We start from the raw sequence: 26283 nt of genomic DNA on the forward strand, positions 1-26283 counted from the left end.
TATCGAACATTAGGGGCGGGGAAGAGGACTGGATGTATTCATGGTGACTATGGGTGATTCCTGATTCCTTTTTGTCATTTGTTTATGTTAACATGCGGGCTAATGTTTGGGGATTTGGTGGGAGGATGGGATCGTTGTTATTGATATGGGGCTTGGCATTGTATTCGTTACTGATTGTTGTTTATTGGTGGATGTAAATTTGGGAGAAAACGTGAAAAACGAGAATAAAAATATTTATAAAAACAAAGAATATTTTGCTGGTGAAAACGACAGAGATGTTGTCACCAGGGCCTCCAGACCTGTCCCTCTACATGACCTCGACTCCATCTGTACCCAACAAACCTCATTATCACCAAACCACCCCATTACCGTTTCCTAATTGGCCACCCAGTAATAATACAACAAATTTGGTACTGCCTACCCCCCCGCCTTTCCATCTGTAGGACCCCACTCTGAATATGAGGTATTCTCCCCGCCCACATATGAGTCGCTCCATCTCCTGGAAAAATGACGTTTGGCAGAAAAACTGGGAGGCATTAAAATAAGAACACAAATCGCAGCAAAATGCTCACCTTAAAAGACTGAACTCGGCTCACCAGCGACAATGGAAGGCTGCCCACTTCTAACCCTAGAGTTGATGTCGGGATCGGTGTTTGATTCGATGTTTGATTCGCAATTTATAGAGTTCCCAATTCTTTTTTTTCCAATTTAAGGGGGAATTTAACATGGCCAACCCACCTACCGTGCACATCTTTGGGTTATGGAGGTGAAACCCATGCAAACATTGGGATAATGTGCAAACGCCTGATGAACAGTTACCAGGGGCTGGAATCGAACCCAGGTCTTCAGCGCAGAGTTAGCAGTGCTAACCACTGCGCCACCCCTTTTGATTTGCAATTGAGATGCTATTTTCCCCAATTGGGTTGGTGATGTCCCAGGTTCTCGGGAAACATAGAAACATAAAAATAGGAGCAGGAGGAGGCCATTCGGCCCTTCGAGCCTGCTCCACCATTCATGATTAGTCATCCAACTCAACAGCCTAATCCCACCGTACCCATATCCTTTGATCCCCTATGCCCCATGTGCTATATCTAACCTCTTCTTGGAAACATACAGGGTGGGATTCTCCGACCCCCTGGATCCCGCCCCGACGTTGGCTGCTGACGAATTCTCCAGCGCCGGTTTTCGGGCGGGGCCGGGAATCACGCAACACTGGTCGGGGACCATTGGCAGCGGCCTCCCTGGTAATTCTCCGGGCCCCGATGGGCCGAGTGGCCACCCGCCCACAATGTTTTGGCCTCAACTACTTCCTGTGGTTAGAATTCCACAGGCTTAGCACTCTCTGGGTGAAGAAATTTCTCACTTCGGTCCTAAAAGGACGAATTCTCTGGTTGAATGAATGACCCTGGTTCTGGACACACCCACCATCGGGAATATCCTTCCTGCAGCCACCTTGTCCAGTCGTGTTAGAATTTTATAGGTTTCTATGAGATCCCCCTCAGTCTTCTGAACTTCAGTGAATACAATCCCAACCAACTCAATTTCTGTTCATTCAACAGTCCTGCATCCCAGAAATCAGTCTGTTAAACCTTTGCTGCATTGCCTCTATAGCAAGAACATCCTTCCTCAGATAAGGAGACCAAAACTGCACACAGTATTCCAGATGTGGTCTCACCAAGGCACTGTATAATTGCCATGGTGTGGAGATGCCAGCGTTGAATTGGGGTGGGCACAGTAAGTCTTACAACACCAGGTTAAAGTCCAACACCAGGTTAAAGTCCAACATGTTTGTTTCAAACACTAGCTTTCGGAGCAGTGCTTCTTCCTCAGGCGAGGAAGGAGCAGTGCTCCGAATGCTAGTGTTTGAAAGAAACATGTTGGACTTTAACCTGGTGTTGTAAGACTTCTTTATGTATAATTGCAGCAAGACATCCCTGCTCCTGTACTCTAATTTTCTTTCTATGAAGGCCAGCATACAATTTGCTTCTTTAACGCTTGCTGTACCTGCATGCTTACACCTCTTCATCATCTATACAAAATGATTAGTCAGCCCATTTGTGGCAAAGTGAGGTTCGTTCCTGAAGTGGGTTATGAACTCTTGAGATATGAACCGTGGCCCATTATCAGTCACCAGTTGTTCAGGATAACCGAATATGAAGATTTCACCCTATCTCTCAACTGTTTTCTCCAATGACGTTGACTTCATGATGGCAACTTAAAGCCATTTCGAGTGAGCATCAACTAGAATGAAAAACATGGGGACTTCAGGTGGCAACCAAGGCAGTATTTTCTGGTCATTTCCCCGTCCGAAGGGTGAAGTCTTTTTTTGAAACGTATTTTATTACAAGCATGTATCAAAACATGTACAGCGAACAAACACCCTGGGAAACATGCTTCCCGACAATCAACTATACAGTCTGTGCAGATGTTTCCTCTTTTTCACCCCCCCTCCCCCGCAACGAACAGCCCCTCAAACACGGTCACAAACATCCCCCACCTTTTCTCAAACCCCCGTGAAGAGCCCCTTAACTCATACTTTATCTTCTCTAATCACAGGAAGTCGTACAGGTCACCCAATCAAGCTGCTACCCCGGTGGCGATGCCGACCGCCACTCCAGCAAAATTCAGAGAGGTGAAGGGCCAAGACATCGGCCTTCCTCCTCTCCACGAGCTCCGGTTTCTATGAGACCCCAAATATCTCCACCAAAGGGTTCAGATCCACCTCCTCCTTCACAATCCTGGCTAAGACTGCGAACACACCCACCCAGAATCTTCCCAATTTTTCGCAACCCCAAAACATGTGCGGGTGATTCTCTGGCCCCCGCCCACACCTCTCACACTCATCTGCTACCCCATGAAAGAACCCACTCATTCTCACCCGAGTCATATGCAGCCTGTGCACCACCTTAAACTGTATCAGGCTCATTCTTGCACAAGAGGTCCCGTTTACCCTACGCAGTGCCTCACTCCATGCTCCCCAATTGATCTCCCCTCCCAACTCCGCTTCCCATTTCTCTTTGATCTTCACCACCTGCTCGCCGCCCTGCTCCCCCAACCACTTGTATATATCCCCAATTCTTCCCTCCCCATCCACATTCGGAAGCAGCAGTTGCTCCAGCAGGGTGTATCCCGGCAACCTAGGAACCCCCTCCAGACCTTTCGCACAAAGTCCTTAACCTGCAGATACCTCGGCAGCTCCACCCTCTCCCTTAGCTCCTCCAGATTGGTGAACCCTTCCTCCAAATACAAATCCATCACCTTGACCAGCCCTACTCCCCTCCACCTCCTGTATACACTATCCATCCCCCCGGCTCAAACTCATGGTTCTCGAAAAGCGGCGTTAGTACCGACATCCCTTCGACCCTAAAATGCCTCCTCAGCTGATTCCATATCTTCACTGTGGGCTGCACCACCAGGCTCCTTGAATACCTACTCGGAGCCATTGCCAACGTTGCCTTCACCATAGCCCTCAATCTAGACCCCTTACAAAATTCCTCCACCATCCTAACCCACTCTACCCCTTCTCCTTCCCACCACCGTCGCACTTTGTCCACATTCGCTACCCAATAATAATGAAGCAAGTTCAGCAACGCCAACCCCGCCTGCTGCTTCTGCAGCAGGGTCCTCCCCACCCTCGGCACCTTCCCCACCCGTACAAAGTCAGAAATGATCGTGTCCACTTTCCAAAAAAAAAAGCCTTTGAAGATCGGGAGAGCTTGAAAGATAAACAAGAAACTCAGCAGAATATTTATTTTCGAAGGGTGAAGTCTTTGATGGAAAGAGGTGCAGGAGCACCCGGAGAAGGTGTTATGCCTCCAGTGTGGCTGGTGGATGGATTCACGAACTAAGAGTGGGGCGAGAAGAAAGAGCTTCTGGAACAGGAAAGACTTTGTGGTGCGGTCACAGGGTAAGATGGCGGAGGGCAAGGGGGTCTTTTTCCCCGCCCAGTGGAGTTTTGAACACTACGTTCAGACAGCAAAGGTTGGAAGCCTTGGGAAACCTGGCCAAGTGGTGGAGCCGATCAAAGCAAGGGCCGAGAGAGTGGAGCAGAGGCTGGAGTCCCAGGGACGGGGGATCCAGAAAGTGGAGGAGGCGTTGGGGAGCACGAGGAGCAGTTGGCCTCGTTGGTGGCTGAGGTGGGAGTGATGCAGGAGACCGAAAAGAGGCTGAAGGAGAAGATGGAGGATCTGGAGAATCCAAGACAAAATGAGAGGATCATGGGGCTACCCAAAGGCATCGAAGATGCAGAGGCCGGCCTGTACGTGGCCAAAATGTTGGAGCAGTTGATGGGGGAAGGGGCCTTTTACCGGCCCCTGGAGGTCAATCGAGTGCACAGGGCACTGATGAGGCCGCAGACGGCCGATGATGGTGCAGTTGCACCGCTTTCTGGATAAGGAGAAGATCCTTCGGTGGGCAAGGCAGACGAGGAAGTGCACCTGGAAGGAAACGAGCTGCAGGTGTATCACGACTTGGGTGCAGAACTGCCGAAGAGGGGTTCAGGATTAATTGGGTCCTGGCTGCCCTCTTTAAGAAAGGGATGAAGTTTGGCGTGCTGTATCCGGCCCGCCTCTGGGTGACTTTCCAGAAGCGTGAATATTATTTTGGCACGCCAGAAGAGGCAATGGAGTTCATGAGGGACAATGGACTGGCAGGAGAGTTAGGACATTGAACTTTGGAGGAGTTTGTGCAAGATTTTGTTTGTTCTCAGAAAACTTTTCCCTTTGTAGTGTTTATTTTGTTTTGATCGCAGGGTTTTTGGAGGGCAGTCCTTTCATGGGGGAACATTAAGGGCAAGTGCACCGTTGGCTGCATTTTAGGGGATTGTGGATGAGAAGGGGAGGGGGGGGGGGAAGAGAAGGGAGGATGGAAGCCTTGGGTGAAGGCCACGATGCTAGCTGGGTGAGCTAGTTAACGGGAGTGAAGTGGGGTTTGTCAGGAGGTAGGTGTAGGGGAGGGGGAAGGAGTTGATGTTTTGTTTGGGGGGGGTGGCAAGGGTGTGGTTGATTTGGCGCAGTTGGAAAAGGATCAATGACAGTGGACACCCGAGGGTGCGCCTGGAGTATTGCGTGACACAGGCCGGGGCTGGTTCAAAAAGGGGGAGCCCCCGGCCAGACTGGTCACATGGAACGTGAGGGAGTTGAATGGGCTGGTCAAATGTTCATGTGTGTTTGCGCACCTGACCCATCTGAAGGCGGACGTAGCTTTTTTGCAGGAGACGCACTTAAAGATAGGGGACTAGATAAGGTTGAGGAAAGGATGGGTGGGACAGTGTTCCACTTGGGACTGGAGATGAAGATGAAGGGGGTGGCAGTGCTGATGAATAAGCAGGTGGCCTTTGAGGTGGGGAACATTGCGGCAGATTTGGTGGGGGGAGGAGGTGGTTCATGATGGTGAGTGGGAAGCTGGTGGGGATGCCAGTGGTCCTAGTAAATGTTTATGTCCCAAACTAGGATGATGTAGATTTTACGAGGTGGGTGTTGTAGAAGATTTCTGGACTTGGACGTACACCGGTTGATCATGGAGGTGGATTTTAACAGCTGGATTTGGACCAGTTGAGCCTGGGATTGATGAAGGTGTCGGCAGTGGCGAACGAGCTGAAGGGGTTCATGGATCACACGGGGGTGGACCTGTGAGGGCAAAGGAATTTTTATACATCTCCCATTGTACTCCCAGATTGACTTTTTTGGGCTGAATAAGGCGTTGCTGACAGGGGTGATATGTTTGGAGTATTCGGCGACCGTGGTCTTCAACCAGGTACCACATTGGGTGGATCTGCGAATAGACCGGGGGGGGGGGGTGGTTGTTAGATGTGGGGTTGTTGGTGGATGAGGAGGTTTGCAAGCCGGTGAGAGCAGCCATCTGGGAGCTAAATGATGTGGGGGGGGGAGGTCATGGCCGCCACCCTGTGGAAAGCACTCAACGAGGTGGTTGGGGGGGGGGGGGGGGGGGGGCGTTTATCTCAATTAGAGGACATTGGGAAAAGGCAGAATGGGCGGTGATGGCAAGGCTGGTAGATCAGATCCTGAGAGTGGACAGAAGGTAGTTGGAGGCCCCGGAGGCAGGGCTGTTGAAGGAGAGGCAGAGGCTCCAGATGGAGTTCGAATTAGTGTCCACGGGGAAGGAGGTGGGGCAGATACGGAGGGCCAGAGGTGCAGTATATGAATACGAGAAAGCGAGCAGGATGCAGGCCCTCCAGTTGAGTAAGCAAGAGGTGGTGTGGGAGATTGGCAGGGTAAAGGACGAGATGGGAAGCAAGGGTGGTGTTAAATTACACAGTAAATGGTAGAACTCTTGCGAGTATTGACAAGCAGAGAGATCTGGGCGTGCATGTCCACTGATCACTGAAAGTAGCAACGCATGTGGATACAGTGGTCAAGAAGGCATACGGCATGCTGGCCTTCATCGGTCATGGCATTGAATATAAAAATTGGCAAGTCCTGTTGCAGCTGTACAGGCCTCATTTGGAATATTGTGTCCAATTCTGGTCGCCACACTACCAGAAGGATGTGAATGCTTTGGAGAGGGTACAGAAGCGGTTGACTAGGATGTTGCCTGGTATGGAGGGCATTAGTTATGACGAGAGTTTAGATAAACTCGGTCTGTTCTCACTGGGATGACAGAGGTTGAGAGGCGACCTTGTAGAGGTCTACAAGATTATGAGTGGCATGGGCAGAGTTGATAGATGCTCTTTCCTAGGGTAGGAGAGTCAAGCACTAGGGGACATAGGTTTAAAGTGCGTGGGGAAAAGTTTAGAACATGTGCAAGGCACGTTTTCTTTACACAGAGGGTGGTAAATATATGGAACGCTCTGCCTGGGGAGCAGGTACGATAGCAGCATTTAAGGGGCATCTAGACAATTATACGAATAGGGTGGGAATGGAAGGATATGGACTCCTCCGTAAGTGCATACGGTTATAGTTTAGGCAGGTACCATAGTCAGCGCAAGCTTGGACAACCGCAGGGGCTTTTCCTGTGTTGTATTGTTTTTTGTACAAGTCGAAGCCCCCAGCTGGGGTTGGGGGGGGGGGGGGGGGGGTGTGCCGGTTTCTGGATGGGTTGGAGTTTCCCAAGGTGGACGAGGAGTTGGAGCAGGGATTGGGCGGCCCCAAATCAGGCTGAGGGAGGTGATGGAAAGTATGGGAGCAATGCAGGCAGGGAAGGCCCAGGGGCCGGATGGGATTCCGGAGAAGTTCTATAAATAATTTGGGGGGGGCGGGAGAGAACCTGGGGCCACTGCTGGTAAGGGCACACAACGAGGCTAGAGAGAGGGGGATCTCCCCTCTACACTATTGCAGTCTTCCATCTCTCTGATATTGAAAAAGTTCAAGGACACAGAGCAGTGTGTGTCGTACTGCCCAATAGCATTACTGAACATAGACGCCAAGTTGTTGGTGAAGCTGTTGACTTTGTAAATTGAAGACTGTGCACCCAGGCTGATGGGCGAGGACCAAATGGGGTTTGTGAAAGGGAGGCAGCTGTCGGTGAATGTAAGGTGGCTACTCAATGTAATTATAATGCCTCTGGAGATGGAAGTGGTAGTGGAAGCAGAGAAGTCGTTCGACCGGGTGGAGTGGGAATATCTGTGGGAGGTATTGGAACGGGTCAGGTTCAGGCAGGGATTTGTGGACTGGGTCCGGTTGTTGTGCAAGGCACTGGTCGCAAGCGGCGGTTGAACCGAGTGAGTTCCGGATATCTTGAGCTGTATTGGGGGACAAGCTCTTTGCCTTGGCAATAGAGCCGCTGGCAATGGCACTTTGGGGGGGGGGGGGGGGGGGGGAGGAGAGCACAGGGTCTCACTTTACGCGGGCGACCGGTTATACATTTCGGACCCATTGGGTGGTATTTGGGGCATTATGGGGATTTTGGCCGATTCTCTGGATACAAGCTGGGCCGCGAGGTTTTGCTGCAGCTTTATAAAACCCTAGTTAGACCACACGTGGAATATTTTGTCCAGTTCTGGTCGCCTCATTATAGGAAGGATGTGGATGCTTTGGAGAGGGTACAGAGGAGATTTACCAGGATTCTGCCTGGACTGGAGGAGGCAGAGACGTGACTTGATAGAGGTGTACAAGGCGATGAGAGGCATGGATAGAGTGGATAGCCAGAGCCTTTTCCCCAGGGTGGAAATGGCTGTCACGAAGGGACATAATTTTAAGGTGATCGGAGAAAGGTATAGGGGGGATGTCAGAGGTAGGTTCTTTACACAGAGAGTGGTGGGTATATGGAATGCACTGCCAGCAGAGGTGATGGAGTCAGAGTCATTAGGGACATTTAAGCGACTCTGAGACAGGCACATGGACAGCAGTAAATTGAAGGGGTGTAGGGCAGGTTGATCTTTGATTAGGATAAATGGTCAGCACAATATCGTGGGCTGAAGGGCCTGTACTGTTCTATGTTCTATGGGAAAGAGCGAGGCATTCCTGGTTGAGGCTATAGGGCCGGAGAGGAGGTTAGGGGAGCTGCCGTTTAAGGTAGTGAGGGTGAGATTTAGATATCCTGGGCATTCAGGTGATGCGGGGTTGGGCACAGTTGCACAAGCTGAATTTGACCAGTTGGTGGAGCAGATGAAGGGGGACTTTAAGAGGTGGGATATGCTGCCATTGTCGCTGGTGTCGGGACGGTTGCGGACCGTAAAAATGACGGTGCTGCGAAAGTTTCAGTTCGTATTTCAGAACCTCTCAATCTTTGTCCTGAAAGGCGTTCTTTAAAAAGGTCAGTGCACTGATTTGTGGGTTTGTGTGGGTGGGGAAGACCCCCGGGTCAGGAGGGCTTTTAGGAGCGGGTGGAGTTGACGTTGCCAAATATAATGAACTATTACTGGGCGGCGAACAGCGCCATGTTTAGGAAAAGGGTAATTGGGGAGGGGTCAGCATGGGGGCGGATGTAGGCGGCTTCTTACAGGGGATCGAGCTTAAGGATGTTGTTAACAGCACCTCTGCCATTCTCGCCAGCCAGGCACTCTGTGAACCCAGTGGTGGTGTCAGCCTCGAGGGTGTAGGAGCAGTGGAGGCAACATTCAGGACTGGAGGGTCCGGTGTGGGCACCAATTTGTGACAACCATACGTTTGTACCGGTGGGGGCTGAATGAGAGGTTTCGGGGGTAGCGGCAGGCAGGGATCGAGCGATTCGGAGACCTGTTTATGGGGCAGTTTCATGAAGTTGGAGGACCTGGAGGAAGAGTACGAGTTGCCATGGGGGAACGGTTTCAAGTACCTGCAGGTTCGGGATTTTGTGAGGAGAGGGGTGGTGTCTTTACCTGGGCTACCACCTTTGGGATTGCAGGATAAGGTACTGTCGAAGGAGGAGACAGAGGAGGGAGGAGAAAGTGTTTGAGGTTTACAAGGAGCTGATGGCTTGGGAGGGGCCCTGGTGGGGATATAAAGCACAGGTGGGAGGAATAGCTGGGAGGGGTGGTGGAGACCGGGATGTGGGAGGAGGATGAATGCGTCCTCGTCGTGTGAGAGACTAAGCCTCATTCAGATTAAGGTAATTCTTAGAGCACATGACGGTAGGGCGGATGAGTAGGTTTTTTTTGAGGGGGTAGAGGACAGGTGTGGGTGGAGCGTGGAGAGGCCCGCGAATAACGTCCACATGTTCTGAGCATGTCGGAAGCTAAATGTGTTCTGCCGGGGGTTCGCGGACGTAATGTCCAAGGTGCTGGGGGTGAAGGTGGCCCCGAGTCCAGAAGTAGCGTTATTAGGGGTGTCAGAACACCCGAGAGTCCGGGGGGCGAGAGAGACCGATGTTTTGGCCTTTGCCTCCCTAATAATCCGGAGATGGATCTTGCTGGGATGGAGGAACTCGGAGCCGCTGAAGCAGGGGTGAGTGAGTGAGTGACCAGGTAGAATTCCTGAAGCTGGAGAAGGTGAAGTTCGTCCTGAGGGGGTTGGTTCAGGGATTCACTCAGAGGTGGAAATTGTTCATCGACTTCTTTTAGCAGGATTGAGGGGTCAGCAAAGAGGGTGAAAATGGGGAAGGCAGGATGGGAGAAGGGAATGAGGGCGGGGAGCAGGTGGGGGAGGGGGGGGGGGGAAGAGTGGGTGTTGGTGATTTATAATGTTATATGATTTATCTTCTGCTTTGGTTTGTTTTTATGAAAATGTCTGAATGAAATATTTTTAGAAAATAGAATGAGAAACATGCGCGCTTCCAATGGTTCAGTGTAATCAACATATACCTGTTGCCAGGCCTCATCTGCCCATTCTCACGGATGCTATGGGGTTAACGGCGGAAAGGTCCGCAACCTTACATAAGACAAACAGATTCCCGCTCTCGCCTTGATTTTGACATCTAGCCCCAGCCACCACAAATAGCTCCTGGCTGTCTCCTTCATCCTTACGATACCACAGTGGCATTTCTGTAATTGCTTTAATACATTTTCTTAGTAATAGTGGTATGATGACTCTCATTCTCCAAAGCAGAAACCTGCCTGCATAGATAACAAGTCTTCGGGAGGAATATGGCTTTGGGGTTTGCTCCTGAAGTCTTGCCTTGAAGCACCATGCCCATGACCTCCGACAATGCTGGATCGCTTCAGGTATGCTTCTTCACCTGCCCTGCAGTTATGGGAGTGTTATCTACTTGCTCAAAGTAGAAAATGTTTCCACACTAACTGCTTATTGACAAACTATTTGGTAAGGGTCCATCTGCATTCTCATGAAGGTTTGACTGACGATACTCGATCATCTATGTGTGCTGACAGGAGCAATGCCCACCTCTGCAGCTGCTCGCTGCCATTGATGGAATCCCAGTAGGAGGTCCAAAATCCTGGTTAGTGGATGATGGTCCATCAATAAAGTGAATTTCCTCCCATATATGAAATGGTAGAACATTTTAATTCCACAAATGATTCCCAGGGGCTTCTTTCTCGATCTGCACATAATTGCTTTTGGCTTTATTCAAGGTCCTCGACATGAAGGCCATCGGCTTCTCTTCACCAGTGGGCATTATGTGGGACACCATTGCCCAACCCCATAAGATGATGCATTACATGCCAGTTGCAGGAGTCCATTTGGATCAAAATATGACAGGACTTCTGACTTGAGTTTGGCTTTCACGAATGCTCTCTCACGTTCATCCCATTTCCATTTTGTTTATTCTGGCACAGTAGATTGGGGATTTCCGAATAATCCCCAGAGTAGGGGTAAACCTTCCATTGTAATTTAGTAAGCCTAAGAAAGATTGAAGTTGGCTGATATTTTGAGGTGCAGGTGCCTTGGCAATGGCCTTGATCTTTGAAGGTGATTGATGCAGTCCCTTGCCATCGATTCTTTATTCTTATAAATTTAGAGTACCTAATCATTTTTTCCCCCAATTAAGGCACAATTTAGCGTGGTCAATTCACCTAACCCGCACATCTTTGGGTTATGGGGGGGGGGGGGTGAAACCCACACAGACACTGGGAGAATATGCAAACTCCACACAGATAGTGACCCGCGGTCGGAATCAAACCTAGGTCCTCAGCGCCCTAGGCAGCAGTGCTAACCACTGCAACACCAAGTCGCCCACGTCTGGTCCATTACAATAAGAGAGACACTATCAGCTTCCAGGCGATCCAGACTGCCATGCGTTTGTGCTGCCTGGGGAACTGGCCAAGCATGTCGCGTAGGAGGAAACAAAAGCGGTGACCAAGTACACCAACTCTAAGTAAAGCTACATCACGTACTGAAAAGCACACAATCGACCAAAGTCTCTCACTCTCTCAGCCCATCTCTCATCATCAGTGGTTGAACTGTATGAAGGGGTAGAATTTTAAGGATGGCGAGCCCGAAATTCTGCACCCAATAACAATAAAAATAATCTTTATTAGCGTCACAAGTAGGCTTACATTAACACTGCAGTGAAGTTACTGTGAAAATCCCCTGGTTGCCACACTACAGCACCTGTTCAGGTACACTGAGGGAGAATTCAGAATGTCCAATTTACCTAACAAGCATGTCTTTCGGGACTTGTGGGAGGAAACCGGAGCACCTGGAGGAAACCCACGCTGATACAGGGAGAATGTACAGACGTGCACAGACAATGCCCCAAGCTGGGAATCAAACCTGGGACCCTGGCGCTATGAATCAACAGTGCTAACCACTATGCTACCGTGTCGCCGATGCTAACATGCAGCATCTGACTCCCTAACCCCCACTGCCATTTAACGTTCACTTGGGCATTGATTGGCAGTGGGCAAGACTTTGTTCATCCTTGGAAGGAGGTCCCGCCCCATTAGATGTCGGCCAATCCTAGATCAGACACAGTGCTGCAGTGACTAGAAGTAGTACTGCAGTGCTCTGTCTGGGACCAAGTCCTGTGGCAGGATGGGAGTGATTGCAGCAGAGGTAGGGGGGGTCCAAAAGCTCCAATGGCCAGGGGAGGGAGGGTGCCCCAACTCGGAGGGGCCTTCAGAACCAACCTTGGGAGAGTGTAATATTCTGCCTAAGATTTCTATTCTCCTGAACAATGCATCCATCTCTAGTTTGAAACAGTGATGAGCTGAAGATTACAAGATGCTGCAAAAATCCTTCAGTGCCACAGGTGTTGAATTGCCATCCAAACAGTTGGAACTTATTGCCCCAGAAATCATGCCACAGGTGGACATCGTTGCCTAACTGGAGATACATAGTTTGCTGCATCACTGATGCACAGTCTTATGAAGTGATGCCTGTACACCCTTCGGGGTAGTGTCTTCTCCTTCCTTGTACTTTCCAACATTCCCTTCACTCAGCTTCTGGGCCTTGGAAGTCACCATGATGCTCGTAGTGCTGATAGGTGATTGTTATTGCCGTTGGCCATCAACCCTCCTCTCATCTTCAATTACAGGAGCCTCCACAGGAGTGGACTATTCCCATGGCACCTTTGGCTTCTATTGCTGCACCCTGCCCTGTAATTGCCCCTCTTTGGTTGATGATATTCTTCCTAAATTAGCCCCACAGTTGACATCTTCATTGGCATAACTGCAAACTTGTGCACAACACAAGATAATTTCACCGACTTCCCCTGTAGACTTGGATACAGCCCTCTACTTCCAAGGTGCTGGCTCTTACCTGACCTGAAGCCCTTTGGAACATTCTGCACGATTCCCATCTGCCTGTGCTGCCCCTGCATGAACTATGCAAAATAACAGGGAATTGGCAATTTAATTGCCTCAATGATGTGTATTGGCCTGAGTTGGAAGGAGACGGGACTTTTGGACCTGCTTTCCTTCCATAATAAAGGAATCCGACTGATCTGACATTATCATACACAAATTTAAGTTGGATTGGGACATCTGCCTGTTTCTCGAATGTAAAATTCTGTCTGCCATTCGTGTTGGGTCAAGTAGCCAGAATTGAAGGTATATCGGAGGTACAGGATCAAATTGTAGCTTTTCCAAAAAGGTTGCAACCAAAAACGTCATTTCTGACTTTTGTCCCTTTTTAAAGTGAAAAAAATACTAAACTACAAGAAGGATTCATTAACCAAATTAACAAATAGCAAGTAACATGTCTGAAGCAGAGTGTCTTCCCTGAAGTTTAAATTTCTTAACACAAGAACATAATCAGATTCTCCCAGTTGCCTTGTTTAATTACTTCGTTGAGATATGGATGATGTGAAACGAATATTTGTTTTTCCTTTAATGCATGCAGACCTTCAAAAAGACCAAAGCCACAGCTTACCTGTATTGGAGTTTCAAACAATATAGCTTTTGAAGTCTTTTGCTGCTTTATCTCAGACAAGATAACATTTCTGCCCCATGTACCTCTGGTGATGTCCGATTTTTCAGGTAAAAGTATCCTCAGTAACGAGCTGGTCAACAAGCTTTCAGACTGTAACACAGAGGCAACTTATTTCCCCCATTTACTTTTTCCCCCCCATTTGATTCCCACATTCTTTCCCAACGAAAAGGGCATTATAAGCAAGCAACTTCTAAGTTCATAGATACATACATCGAAGATAGGAGCAGATGAGGCCTTTTGGCCCTTCGAGCCTGCTCCGCCATTCATCACGATCATGACTGATCATCCAACTCAATAGCCTAATCCTGCTTTCTCCCCATAGCCTTTGATCCCATTCTCCCCAAGTGCTATATCTAGCCGCCTCTTGAATATATTCAATGTTTTAGCATCAACTACTTCCTATGGTAATGAATTCCACAGGCTCACCATTCTTTGTGTGAAGAAATGTCTCCTTATATATGCCCGAAATGGTTTACCCTGAATCCTCAGACTGGCCCCTGGTTCTGGACACACCCACCATTGGGAACATCTTCCCTGCATCTGCCCTGTCTAGTCTCGTTCGAATTTTATAAGTCTCTATGAGATCCCCCCTTATTCTTCTGAACTCCAGCGAGAACATTCCCAACCTGGTCAATCTCTCCTCATAAAACAGTCACGCCATTCCTGGAATCAGTTTGGTAAACCTTCATCCAATGACTCATACCAAATGCCAGTGGACAGGCAAGACAAATCTAGATTGACTCACCTGTAATTTTTCCCCTCCCTGTGGAAAGTAAGAAGCCTCCAAACTGCAAGTTTAAAAAATGTATCTTTTGACGAGGACAATATTTACTTTGATAGTTTTATGCTTTGCCACTTTTTCCCATTCTCTCCTGAAGGTGCTGTCTCATGTTAGGTGTTAAAAGGTCAGGCACACAAATCCAACAAGAGTCACCGACAGCAAATCAGGAAAAGCAATCTTACCTGATTTTGCATTCTCCCTAAATGCAGGAACAGGAACTAGGCTACATGAGTGTTCTGTAGATGCAAATCGAACTTCTTTCAAAGAAGAATACAACCACGCGTATGTTGCACAAACTGTATTTCTTTTCAAGTTATGTAGACCACCGCATATTTTGCCGTTTTCTTTTACTTTTGTATTACAAATGTTGCAAATAAATTTGGCTGTTAATTTTAGAGAAATCCATCTTTCTTGCATTCCATCGCGAATTTCTCTAATCAGATTTTCACCCTTGCCATGGCACAAACTGCCCTACTGAAGTCACAAACCCTCTTCATCCTCAACTGATCTTAGTTTATAAAATGATCAAAAACACCATGGGCAGGATTCTACGATCGCAGACGGTGAAATCGGCCATTTTATCTGTCGTATCTGCCGACATGGGCCTCAAAATCAGTGAATCCAGCCCCATATTTTTCCAATGATCCTGCTCTGTTGTCCAGCTCAGTGGAACTTGTTCACAGATGGACTCTTACCTATCCAATCAAACCCAAAACATCTACAGAACCTTCCAGAACATGTACTATTACTAAAGTCCCCCAGGATCCCTCCTTCTCCATGTACTCCAATCCTATACATATCATCCCCCCCCCCCCCCCCCCCCCCACTGACGATAAATTTTCCACAAAGAAGTCGATGAACCGTTGCCACCTCCGGGTGAACCCTAACAGTGACCCTCTCAAGGCGAACTTGATTGTCTCCAAACAGAGAAAGCTAGCCATGTCCGATAGCCAGGCCTCCGACTTCGGGGGCTTGGAGTCCCTCCAAGCTAATAGTATCAGTCTCCAGGCTACCAGGGAAGCAAAGGCCAGAACGTCTGCCTCTTTCTACTCCTGGATTCCCGGGTCTTCCGACACCCCAAAAATCGCCACCTCTGGACTCAGCGCCACCCTTGTTATTAAACACCGTGGACATGACATCTGCAAACCCCTGCCAAAATCCCCTAAGCTTCGCACATGTCCAGAATATGTGGACATGGTTCGCTGGTCCTCCCGCACATTTTGCACACCTGTCTTTCACCCCAAAGAATCTGCTCATCCGGGCCACTGTCTTGTGAGCCCGGTGAACAACCTTAACTTGTATCAGGCTGAGCCTGGCATATGTTGCGGATGTTTTGACTCTACCCATCCTCTATCTCTCCTCCCAGCTCCTCCTCCCACTTGCGCTTCAGCTCCTCGGTCTGCATCTCCTCTGACCCCATAAGTTCGTTGTAAATGTCCGAGACGCTCCCATCTCCTACCCACCCACTTCAGAATCAGCGAAATCGTGGCCTGTGACATCGTAACTACCCTGTCCTGAATCCCCCTTGGTGGTAGGAGCGGGAAGGTTGACACTTGTTTACGTAGGAAGTCCCGCACCTGCAGATACTTGAATTTGTTTCCCCTCGCCAACCCAAACTTCTCCTCCAGCGCCCTCATACTCTGAAAGCTCCCCTCTATAAACATTTCCCCCATCCTCTAAATCCCTGCTCTCCGCCATATCCGGAACCCCCCATCCATATTTCCTGGGGCAAACCGGTGATTATTACAGATTGGGGACCAGACCGATGCTCCCTCTGCTCCCACATGTCTCCTCCATTGCCTCCAGACTCTCAGGGCCGCCGCCACCACGGGGCTGGTGGAGTACCATGCCGGCGGGAACGGCAGAGGTGCAGTTACCAATGCCCCCAGACTGGTGCCCTTGCATGAAGCTGCCTCCATATACTCCCATGCCGACTCCACCACCCACTTCCTGATCATGGTTATATTCGCCGCCCAGTAATAGTTACTAAAATTTGGCAGCGCCAGCCCGCCCTCTCCCCGTCTCTGCTCAAGCATTACCTTCCTTACCCGCCCAAACAAAGCCAGAGATCACTTTGCTGACCCGTTTAAAAAAGGACTGCGAAATAAAGATGGGGAGACATTGAAACATGAACAGGAATCTCGGGAGGACCGTCATCTTCACCGTCTGCACCCTCCCAGCTAATGACAACGGGAGCGCATCCCATCTCCGAAAATTGTCCTTCATTTGGTCTACTAGCAGGGCCAGATTTAATTTATGCAGCCGGTCCCATTCCCACGCCACTTGCATGTCTAGGTAACTAAAGCTTCCCCCTACTAATCTAAACGGCAGCTCCCCAATCGCCTCTCCTGTCCCCTCGCCTGGACCATATTTAGCTTATACCCCGAAAACCGGCCAAATTCCCCTAGAATCCTCATGATTTCTTCCATCCCCCTCTAATGGGTCCGATACATACAGAAGCAGGTCGTATGCATAGAGCGAGACTCTGTGCTCCACCCCCCCCCCCCCCACCCACCAGCCCCTCGAGGCTCTCAGAGCAATTGCCAACGGCTCTATAGCCAGCGCAAACAACAGTGGGGAGAGGGGCATCCCTGTCTCGCCCCCCGGTGCAGTCAAAAATAGTCCGATATTGTCCTATTCGTCCGTACACTTGCCACAGGAGCCTGATACAGCAACCTGACCCAGTCAATAAAGCCCCGCCCAAATCCGAACCGTCCCAGTACCTCCCACAGATAATCCCATTCTATCCGATCAAAAGCCTTTTCTGCATCCATTGTGATCACTACCTCCACCTCCCTATCTTCTGGGGGCATCATGATCACATTTAACAACCTTCTTACATTGGCCACCAACTGCCTACCCTTAACAAATCCCTCTGGTCCTCCCCAATAACATCCGGAACACAATCCTCAATCCTGGAGGACAAAGTCTTGGCCAGCAGTTTGGTGTCCACGTTTAACAGGGATATCGGCCTGTAGGACACACACAGCTCCGGGTTCTTGTCCCGCTTCAGAATCAGCGAAATCGTGGCCTGTGACATCGTCGGGGGCAGCACCCCTCCTATAGGCCAGCATTTATTGCCAATCCCAATTGGCCTCAAGAAGGTGGTGGTGATCTACTTTCTTGAACCCCTGCAGTCCATGTGGTGTAGGTGCACCCACAGTACTTTTAGGGAGAAAGTTCCAGGATTGTGACCCAGCGACAGTGAAGGAGCAATGATATAGTTCCAAGTCAAGACAGAACATAGAACATACCGTGCAGAAGGAGACCATTCAGCCCATCGAGTCTGCACCGACCCTCTTAAGCCCTCACTTCTACCCTATCCCCATACCCCAATAAACCCTCCTGAGATTTGTGGTCACTAAGGGCAATTTATCATGGCCAATCCACCTAACTTGCATGTCCTTGGACAGTGTGTGGCTTGGAGGGAAACTTGAAGGTGAAGTTGTTCCCATGCATCTACTGCCCTTTCCTTTGAGATGGTAGAAGTCACAGATTCGGAAGATGCTGTTAAAGGAGCCTTAGTGAATTGCTGCACTGCACTTGTAAATGGTACACTCTGCTGCACCAGTTCTGGAAGGAAGGTTTACAGTAATGGATGGGGTGCCAATTAAGCAGGCTGTTTTGTCCTGGATAGTGCCGAGCTTGAGTGTTGTTGGAACTGCACTCATCCAGGCAAGTGGAGAGAATTCCATCACATATTTTGGCAACAATTAATGAGCAAGGGCTAAGAATGTCCTGTGGAGATGGCAAAAAATAGACAATGTACCAAAAACCTCAGTTCTCCTTCCATTACCAAGATGCAACTTGGAATCCAGCTACCCCACCCCACATGGACAAGTAATTCAAAATCTCTTCCCCATCCAAAACTCCTCTCCCGAGAAGCAGTTTGAAATTTTGACCCTATTAAGTAATTCCACTCCTCACAACAGAGATAATTCAAGACTCCTCCCATTGCCAAAGCCTCAGAAGAAGCAACTGAATCTTAATGCTCCAGACTAGTGAGCAATTTTATCCTATTCTCGAGAACCAATCTGTTACCCACATTGCGGAGAACAAATGGTTAGAAATAGTGCACACTTATAAGAAATAAGGAATCAAGATTTACAGGATGAAACTGTCACCGATTAGCTGAACCTTTATTCACAATTCCGTTTGTATGTGGAGGTTGAATGAACAATGCTGAATGAACAATGCACCTCAAAATAAAAAAAGCAACCATTATTGGAATTGAATCAAAAGCTCTCACAATACTCAATGTGAATAAATGGCTTTAAAAGGAATTATATTTTAAAGGGTAAGTTTTAAAGAAATATTACGGCATCATCAATTCTTTAAACAGCTAAAAAGATTTTCCTTCCAGATAATTCTCCAGAGACAGAAATCTTAAATCACAAATATTTCATTTGAATAGCTCTACTAATTCTAAAACACATATTGAAATTGATGCTACTAAAAACTATAATTAAATCAGCCGCAAGAGGAATACTATTCAGAAAGTTTTTAAAAAACATTTCGCAGTGAACCCCTTCAAATTTAATTCAATATACATAAAAAGCCAACGTTGACTTTTCTGCACTAAATCCAACACAATCCTCCATTTTCACACTGCAAGATCCCACATGAATGAATAAAATGAATAACCAGATAATCTGTTTTTGATGGCATGAGTTAAGGAATAAATATATGCCAAGCCACTGAGAGAACAAAAGAGCAGGCAAGAAGCATCTTCAGCTTCACAGATAGTACCTCTGACAAAACAACATTCCCTCAGAACTGCAATGAAGTATCAGTTCAATTTATGGAATTGGGTTTGAATCAATAAAATATTATCTAGCTAACTGACACTAAAAATAAGGCAACATGCTTGTTTTCAGTATGGTAACTGCTATATGGCACTGCCAAGGTTTATAATTCGATTCAAAAAGCTCGATATGAACACAATCTATGCTGCAGTCTGTTAGTGAAGCATATATTTTCATTGTGTAAGGTGCGGCGGTTTCATGGACAGCTTGTATTTTTTAAGGCTATACTGATAGGACAACTTGCTGAGTGAAGAATGATTAGTTCCTTACAAGAAGATTGAGAGCTGGGAAAGAAAGTAAATAAATTAAGTCAATGGATAAGTTTTCTAAACCCTGTTTGGCTGATCTCTTTGGAGTTCAGGTAAAGAATAAAAACAGCAAGGATCTCAAATCATCTTTGTCAGAGGAAAATAAATTATGGGGGAAAACATGAGAATAAAACCAAGAAAGAGGTGGTCAGAAGGAGAACATTTTAAAAGATTGAATTTTCCACTGATAGAAATAATCTCAGGAAAATTATAAATGTGAAATTTTATTAGATCACAGATCGTTCTCATTGTAACACAATATGAACTGTTGATTTAAATAAAACTGTTTAAATGATTAGTCATGCAGATATGTGAAAGAAATCATGTGCATGTTCCTTAAAATGTGAAGCAATGACAATGAATATGAGGTTAAACTTTGTAGCTAATCGCAATAAGTTTTTGTAGCTAATTGCAAAAATTCGGTCTTCAGGGCCCTACAATGTAAAATTAATTTGCTTCTAAAAATGACTACTTTGCAAAGTTTGCAATACGCATAAGTAAACTCACCTGTACATCTGAAACAGTGGTCGGTGTGAACTTTTGAATACCAAGGTCATCCTTGATCCATGTGTCTAAAACAAGAGATTTTCGAACTTTCTTGAAAGGAGCAGTATGCTGTGATTTGTTAAGGGTGGGGAAAAGAACAGGAGTAAGATGAATACCAGGAATTTACAAATCAATCAGAATAGCCATGATCATAAAATATTAAGGCGACAAGAAGAAACAAGAGAAACTATATTAGCACCTCTTGCTCACAAATTTTGAAGATGGGATCCATTCCTTCTCCAAGTAATATGTCAGTGCCAGTCTCCTTCTTCAAGACCTCTCGAATATCCTCTTCTAAGTGCGCAAGTGACTGTGGCTGGATGGACAAAAGAGTGATTACATTTTCTTCATTTAAAATAATACGGGTGTTTAAACTGTTCAAACAGCGTGGAACTATTATTGTTTAAAATTACGTTAAAACCTCCTTTTGTGTTAAAATTCATTGGTTTCTTTATAAAGGATAGCAGGTAGAAAAGGACCAAGAATTAATTTCTCGTTTTAATAGTTTTAACAATGCAGGTCCTCAAAATGTAAAATATTTTAAAAAATATTTGTGATTCCACAGAATTGTCGTTAGAATAATTTAGAAAGGAGCCAAACTAAAGAAATAGGCAGGAAAATACTTAGTAAAACATTAATTAACTTTAGTGCGTGCCACAGACTTCATTACAGAACTATCAACTCTACCCTTCTCCCAGACAACTGAGGCTGAACCAGAATGTTCACAACCTTGATGTCCATTGCCCATCATTCAAACCATCTATTTCCACCTCTGTGGTATTGCCGGACTCCACTTTTACCTCAGCTATCTGCTGCTGAAACCCGAACCTCATTTTCTATGGATTTAGCTACTCCAACACAATTCTGGCAGCCTCCCAAGACCACAAGACATAGGAGCAGAATTATATTATTCGGCCTTTCAAGTTCTCTCCGTAAACTGGGAGCCGTCCAAAGGTCTGCTGACTGTGGCCTTGCCTGCAGAAGTCCCTGTGCTTGCTTACTTACTGACTTACAACTGGCTTCTGGTTAAGCAATACTTTGATTCAGAGATTAGGGTGACAGAAAACAAAAAGACTGTAAAATTAGTGGCCAAAGACAAAGATCTGAAAATATCGTTTTAAAGAATACTGTAATGACAGTACTTTTTGGGATCTGTAGTAAATCATATGCTTCAAAGTCACTTCACACAGGTGGAATTATTAGACTTCAAGTGGGTAGGAACATTAATATTCCCTTTGTTTACCTGTGAATGGAGTATGTCACTTTCAAATCTAAACATGGAATTCAATGGTCTTACAATCAAGTGGAAGTTGTACAATGACATCACTAATTAATCCTGCTTCATTACATCATATTAGGTCTAAAATAGCTTTATCCCTAGTCATTCCCACAACCTATTGCCCCAGAAAGTTTCATGAAAATATCTCTGGACCACTCTTACCAATTTGATTGCTCCAGTCTAAAGGAAGATTAAAGTCCCCAACAATTATTATATGGCCTTTATTACAAGCTCCAATAATTCATAGAATCCCTACAGTGCAGGAGGCCATTTGACCCACCGTGTCTGTACCCACCCCTGGAAAGATCACCCTACGTAAGCCCACACCTCCACCCTATCCCCAAAATCCAGTAACCCCACCTAAATTTTTTGACACTAAGGGGCAATTTATCATGGCCAATCAACCTAACCTGCACATCAAAGAACAAAGAAAATTACAGCACAGGAACAGGCCCTTCGGCCCTCCCAGCCTGCGCCGATCCAGATCCTTTATCTAAACCTGTCTCCTATTTTCCAAGGTCTACTTCCCTCTGTTCCCGCCCATTCATATACCTGTCTAGATGCTTCTTAAATGATGCTATCGTGCCCGCCTCTACCACCTCCGCTGGTAAAGCGTTCCAGGCACCCACCACCCTCTGCGTAAAAAACTTTCCACGCACATCTCCCTTAAACGTTCTGCCTCTCACCTTGAAATCGTGACCCCTTGTAACTGACACCCCCACTCTTGGGAAAAGCTTGTTGCTATCCACCCTGTCCATACCTCTCATAATTTTGTAGACCTCAATCAGGTCCCCCCTCAACCTCCGTCTTTCCAACGAAAACAATCCTAATCTACTCAATCTTTCTTCATAGCTAGCACCCTCCATACCAGGCAACATCCTGGTGAACCTCCTCTGCACCCTCTCCAAGGCATCCACATCCTTCTGGTAATGTGGCGACCAGAACTGCACGCAGTATTCCAAATGTGGCCGAACCAAAGTCCTATACAACTGTAACATGACCTGCCAACTCTTGTACTCAATACCCCGTCCGATGAAGGCAAGCATGCTGTATGCCTTCTTGACCACTCTATCAACCTACGTTGCCACCTTCAGGGTGCAATGGACCTGAACTCCCAGATCTCTCTGCACATCAATTTTCCCCAAGACCCTTCCATTGACCATATAGTCCGCTCTTGAATTTGATCTTCCAAAATGCATCACCTCGCATTTGCCTGGATTGAACTCCATCTGCCATTTCTCTGCCCAACTCTCCAATCTATCTATATTTTGTTGTATTCTCTGACAGTCCTCCTCGCTATCTGCAACTCCACCAATCTTAGTATCATCTGCAAACTTGCTAATCAGACCACCTATACCTTCCTCCAGGTCATTTATGTAGATCACAAACAACAGTGGTCCGAGCACGGATCCATGTGGAACACCACGAGTCACCCGTCTCCATTTTGAGACACTCCCTTCCACCACTACTCTATGTCTCTTGTTGCCCAGCCAGTTCTTTATCCATTTAGCTAGTACACCCTGAACCCCATACGACTTCACTTTTTCCATCAACCTGCCATGGGAAACCTTATCAAACACCTTACTAAAGTCCATGTATACGACATCTACAGCCCTTCCCTCATCAATTAACTTTGTCACTTCCTCAAAGAATTCTATTAGGTTTGTAAGACATGACCTTCCCTGCACAAAACCATGCTGCCTATCACTGATAAGTCTATTTTCTTCCAGATGTGAATAGATCCTATCCCTCAGTATCTTCTCCAACAGTTTGCCTACCACTGACGTCAAGCTCACAGGTCTATAATTCCCTGGATTATCCCTGCTACACATCTTAAACAAAGGGACAACATTAGCAATTCTCCAGTCCTCCAGGACCTCACCCGTGCTCAAGGATGCTGCAAAGATATCAGTTAAGGCCCCAGCTATTTCGACCCTCGCTTCCCTCAGTAACCTGGGATAGTCCTGGGGACTTGTCCACCTTAATGTCTTTTAGAATACCCAAAACTTCCCCCTTCCGTATGACAACTTGACCGAGAGTATTTAAACATCCATCCCTAGCCTCAACATCCGTCTTGTCCCTCTCCTTTGTGAATACCGATGCAAAGTACTCATTAAGAATCTCACCCATTTCCTCTGAGTCCACGCATAAATTCCCTCTTTTGTCTTTAAGTGGGCCAATCCTTTCTCTAGTTACCCTCTTGCTCCTTACATACAAATAAAATGCTTTGGGATTTTCCTTAACCCTGTTAGCCAAAGATATTTCATGACCCCTTTTAGCCCTCTTTATTGCGAGTTTGAGATTCGTCCTATTTTCCCGATATTCCTCCAAAGCTTCATCAGTTTTGAGTTGCCTCGATCCTATGTATGCTTCCTTTTTCATTTTAGCTAGTCTCACAATTTCACCCGTCATCCATGGTTCCCTAATCTTGCCATTTCTATCTTTCATTTTCACAGGAACATGTCTGTCCTGCACGCTAATCAACCTTTCCTTAAAAGACTTCCACATTTCAAATGTGGATTTACCCTTAAACAGCTGCTCCCAATCTACATTCCCTAGCTCCTGCCGAATTTCATTATACTCTGCCTTTCCCCAATTTATTACTCTTCCTTTCGGACCCCTCTTGTCCTTGTCCATGAGTATTCTAAAACTTACGGAATTGTGATCGCTATTCCCAAAGTAATCACCGACTGAAACATCAACCACCTGGCCAGGATCATTCCCCAATACCAGATCCAGTATGGCCCCTTCCAGAGTTGGACTATTTACATACTGCTCTAAAAAACTCTCCTGGATGCTCCTTACAAACTCTGCTCCATCTACGCTCCAACACTACACGAATCCCATTCAATCTGTCGACTGTGGGAGTAAACCGGAGCACCTGGAGGAAACCGACCTAGACACGAAGAAAAAGTGCAAACTCCACAGTCACCGGAGGCTGGAATTGAACCCAGGACCACTGGAGCTGTGAGGCAGCAGTGCTAACCACTGTGCCACCATGCTGCTCTTGTTCAATATTCTGTCCAACGGTATAGCTACTCCCATCAATGTTTTCTGATTCGTTCTATTCCTAATTTCCGCTCATACTGATTCTACTTCATAATCTTTTGGCCAGATCCTGCCTCACCAATGTCCTCATGCCATTCTTCACACATACCACCCTCCAACTTTGTTAATTTAAAGCCCTGTCCATAGCTCTAGTTATACCACTGCCTAGGATACTAGTCCCAACCCAGTTAAAGTGGAGTCCATTCCAAAGGAACAGCTCACTCTTCCGAGTATTGATGCCAGTGTCCCAGGAACTGAAATTCCTTTGCCAATCTGTCTTTCTGAAATATTGTGTATCCTGAAATGTTTATTTTCCAACAATGGTCATCTTGCTATTATTTTTGTGGAATGGCAATTACATTTAAAACATTTATCTCGACTTGTACCACAATCTTAATGCAGATGCTTTGGGCATTCAATTAAATACATTTTAATTTCATTTTCACTTCTCTTGCAATGGTTTTATTCACTAACGCACAATTTATGTTAAATTTACTGTCCTTTCCTGCCCTCTCTGCACGTCTTAACCCACATTGCTATCCTGTTACATTGCCTTGGTGTTTCGCTTTGGATTTCTTTTTTTTTTTTTTATAAATTTAGTATACCCAATTCATTTTTTCCAATTAAGGGACAATTTAGCGTGGCCAATCCACCTACCCTGCACATCTTTGGGTTGTGGGGGCGAAACCCACGCAAACACGGGGAGAATGTGCAAACTCCACACGGACAGTGACCCAGAGCCGGGATCGAACCTGGGACCTCGGCGTCGTGAGGCAACAGGGCTAACCCACTGCGCCACCGTGCTGCCCTTCGCTTTGGATTTCTAAATCTCCGTTCACCTGAGCACTCCCCCTATGTTAGGTTAAAGCCCTGTCCAAAGCCCTATTTATACAACTGCCCAGGACATTGGTCCCAGCCCAGTTTAAGTAGAGCCCATCACAATGGAACAGCTTACTCTTCAGAGTACTGATGCCAGTGCCCCATGAATTGAATCCCCTTCTTCCTACACCACTCTGAGCCAAACGCTTAATTTTCTAATCCGCTTTACCTAGGCTGGGATTGGCCAGCCGTGCCACAGTGGATCCCCCTGTGGCAGATGCTGCAAGCCAGCCAAAAGCCCATTGATTTCAGTGGGCTGGAAAATTCCAGGTTATGTCAACTGATGCATGTAATACAGGATGAAATTCAAATGAACAACAGAACATGACCCTGCTGGATTATGTACAGACAAAGCGAGGCAAAGGACTGGGACAGTGGTCCACAAACTATTTTCAAATGTGACCCCATTTTACCTCACCAACATCCTCTCGAGGCCAATTAGAGATGGTCAACAAATGCTTGCCTCGCCAGCAGTGCACACATGCCATGAAATAATCCATATTGACAAAAAGACTTGTAACAAGACCCCGGATGCCAGCAAATACAAAAAGCAATAAATCTGCATTGTGACATTCAGCATATAATTAACGTTCACATATTAAAGCTCGACACACAAATATAAAAATATGTTTTTAAAGTACTTGTAAGAATGTTTCTATTTATATCCTCAGGTAGGTTTCAAATACACTCTCCATAATTCCCTGTTAAAAGACTCAGTGAAGCTCTCTCCTCCACATGCATATTGTAATCAGCCTCTCTCAACCCACCACACACAACCTTCTGCCCAATAATTTGTGGAATCGCAAATGATTCTCTGAGAGAACAGCTTTTGAGAGAAGTTGATCTCACACTGGAGAAAGCAATAAATATCTGCAGAGCGACAGTCAACAAAATGCCAGATTAAACAGTTCACAAAAGTTGCATACAGTCAAGC

At 46.8% G+C, this 26283-nt stretch overlaps 1 protein-coding gene across 5 annotated transcripts in view; it reads right to left on the minus strand.

The window, feature by feature from the left end:
- mybl1 (v-myb avian myeloblastosis viral oncogene homolog-like 1) overlaps positions 1-26283 on the minus strand; it is a 174476-nt gene that overhangs the window by 11024 nt on the left and 137169 nt on the right. For 4 of the 5 annotated variants that reach the window (XM_038809506.1, XM_038809507.1, XM_038809510.1 and 1 more), the window contains 3 exons: positions 20343-20459; positions 20105-20212; positions 13644-13793 (listed from right to left, as the gene is read on the minus strand). In XM_038809506.1, the coding sequence (XP_038665434.1) occupies positions 13644-13793; positions 20105-20212; positions 20343-20459 (375 nt within the window). The remainder of the gene's footprint in view (positions 1-13643; positions 13794-20104; positions 20213-20342; positions 20460-26283) is intronic. The other variant, XM_038809509.1, reaches the window with a different exon arrangement.

The sequence above is a fragment of the Scyliorhinus canicula genome, chromosome 10 (assembly GCF_902713615.1).
Source record: "Scyliorhinus canicula chromosome 10, sScyCan1.1, whole genome shotgun sequence".
In the NCBI taxonomy this organism is placed as follows: Eukaryota; Metazoa; Chordata; class Chondrichthyes; order Carcharhiniformes; family Scyliorhinidae; genus Scyliorhinus; species Scyliorhinus canicula.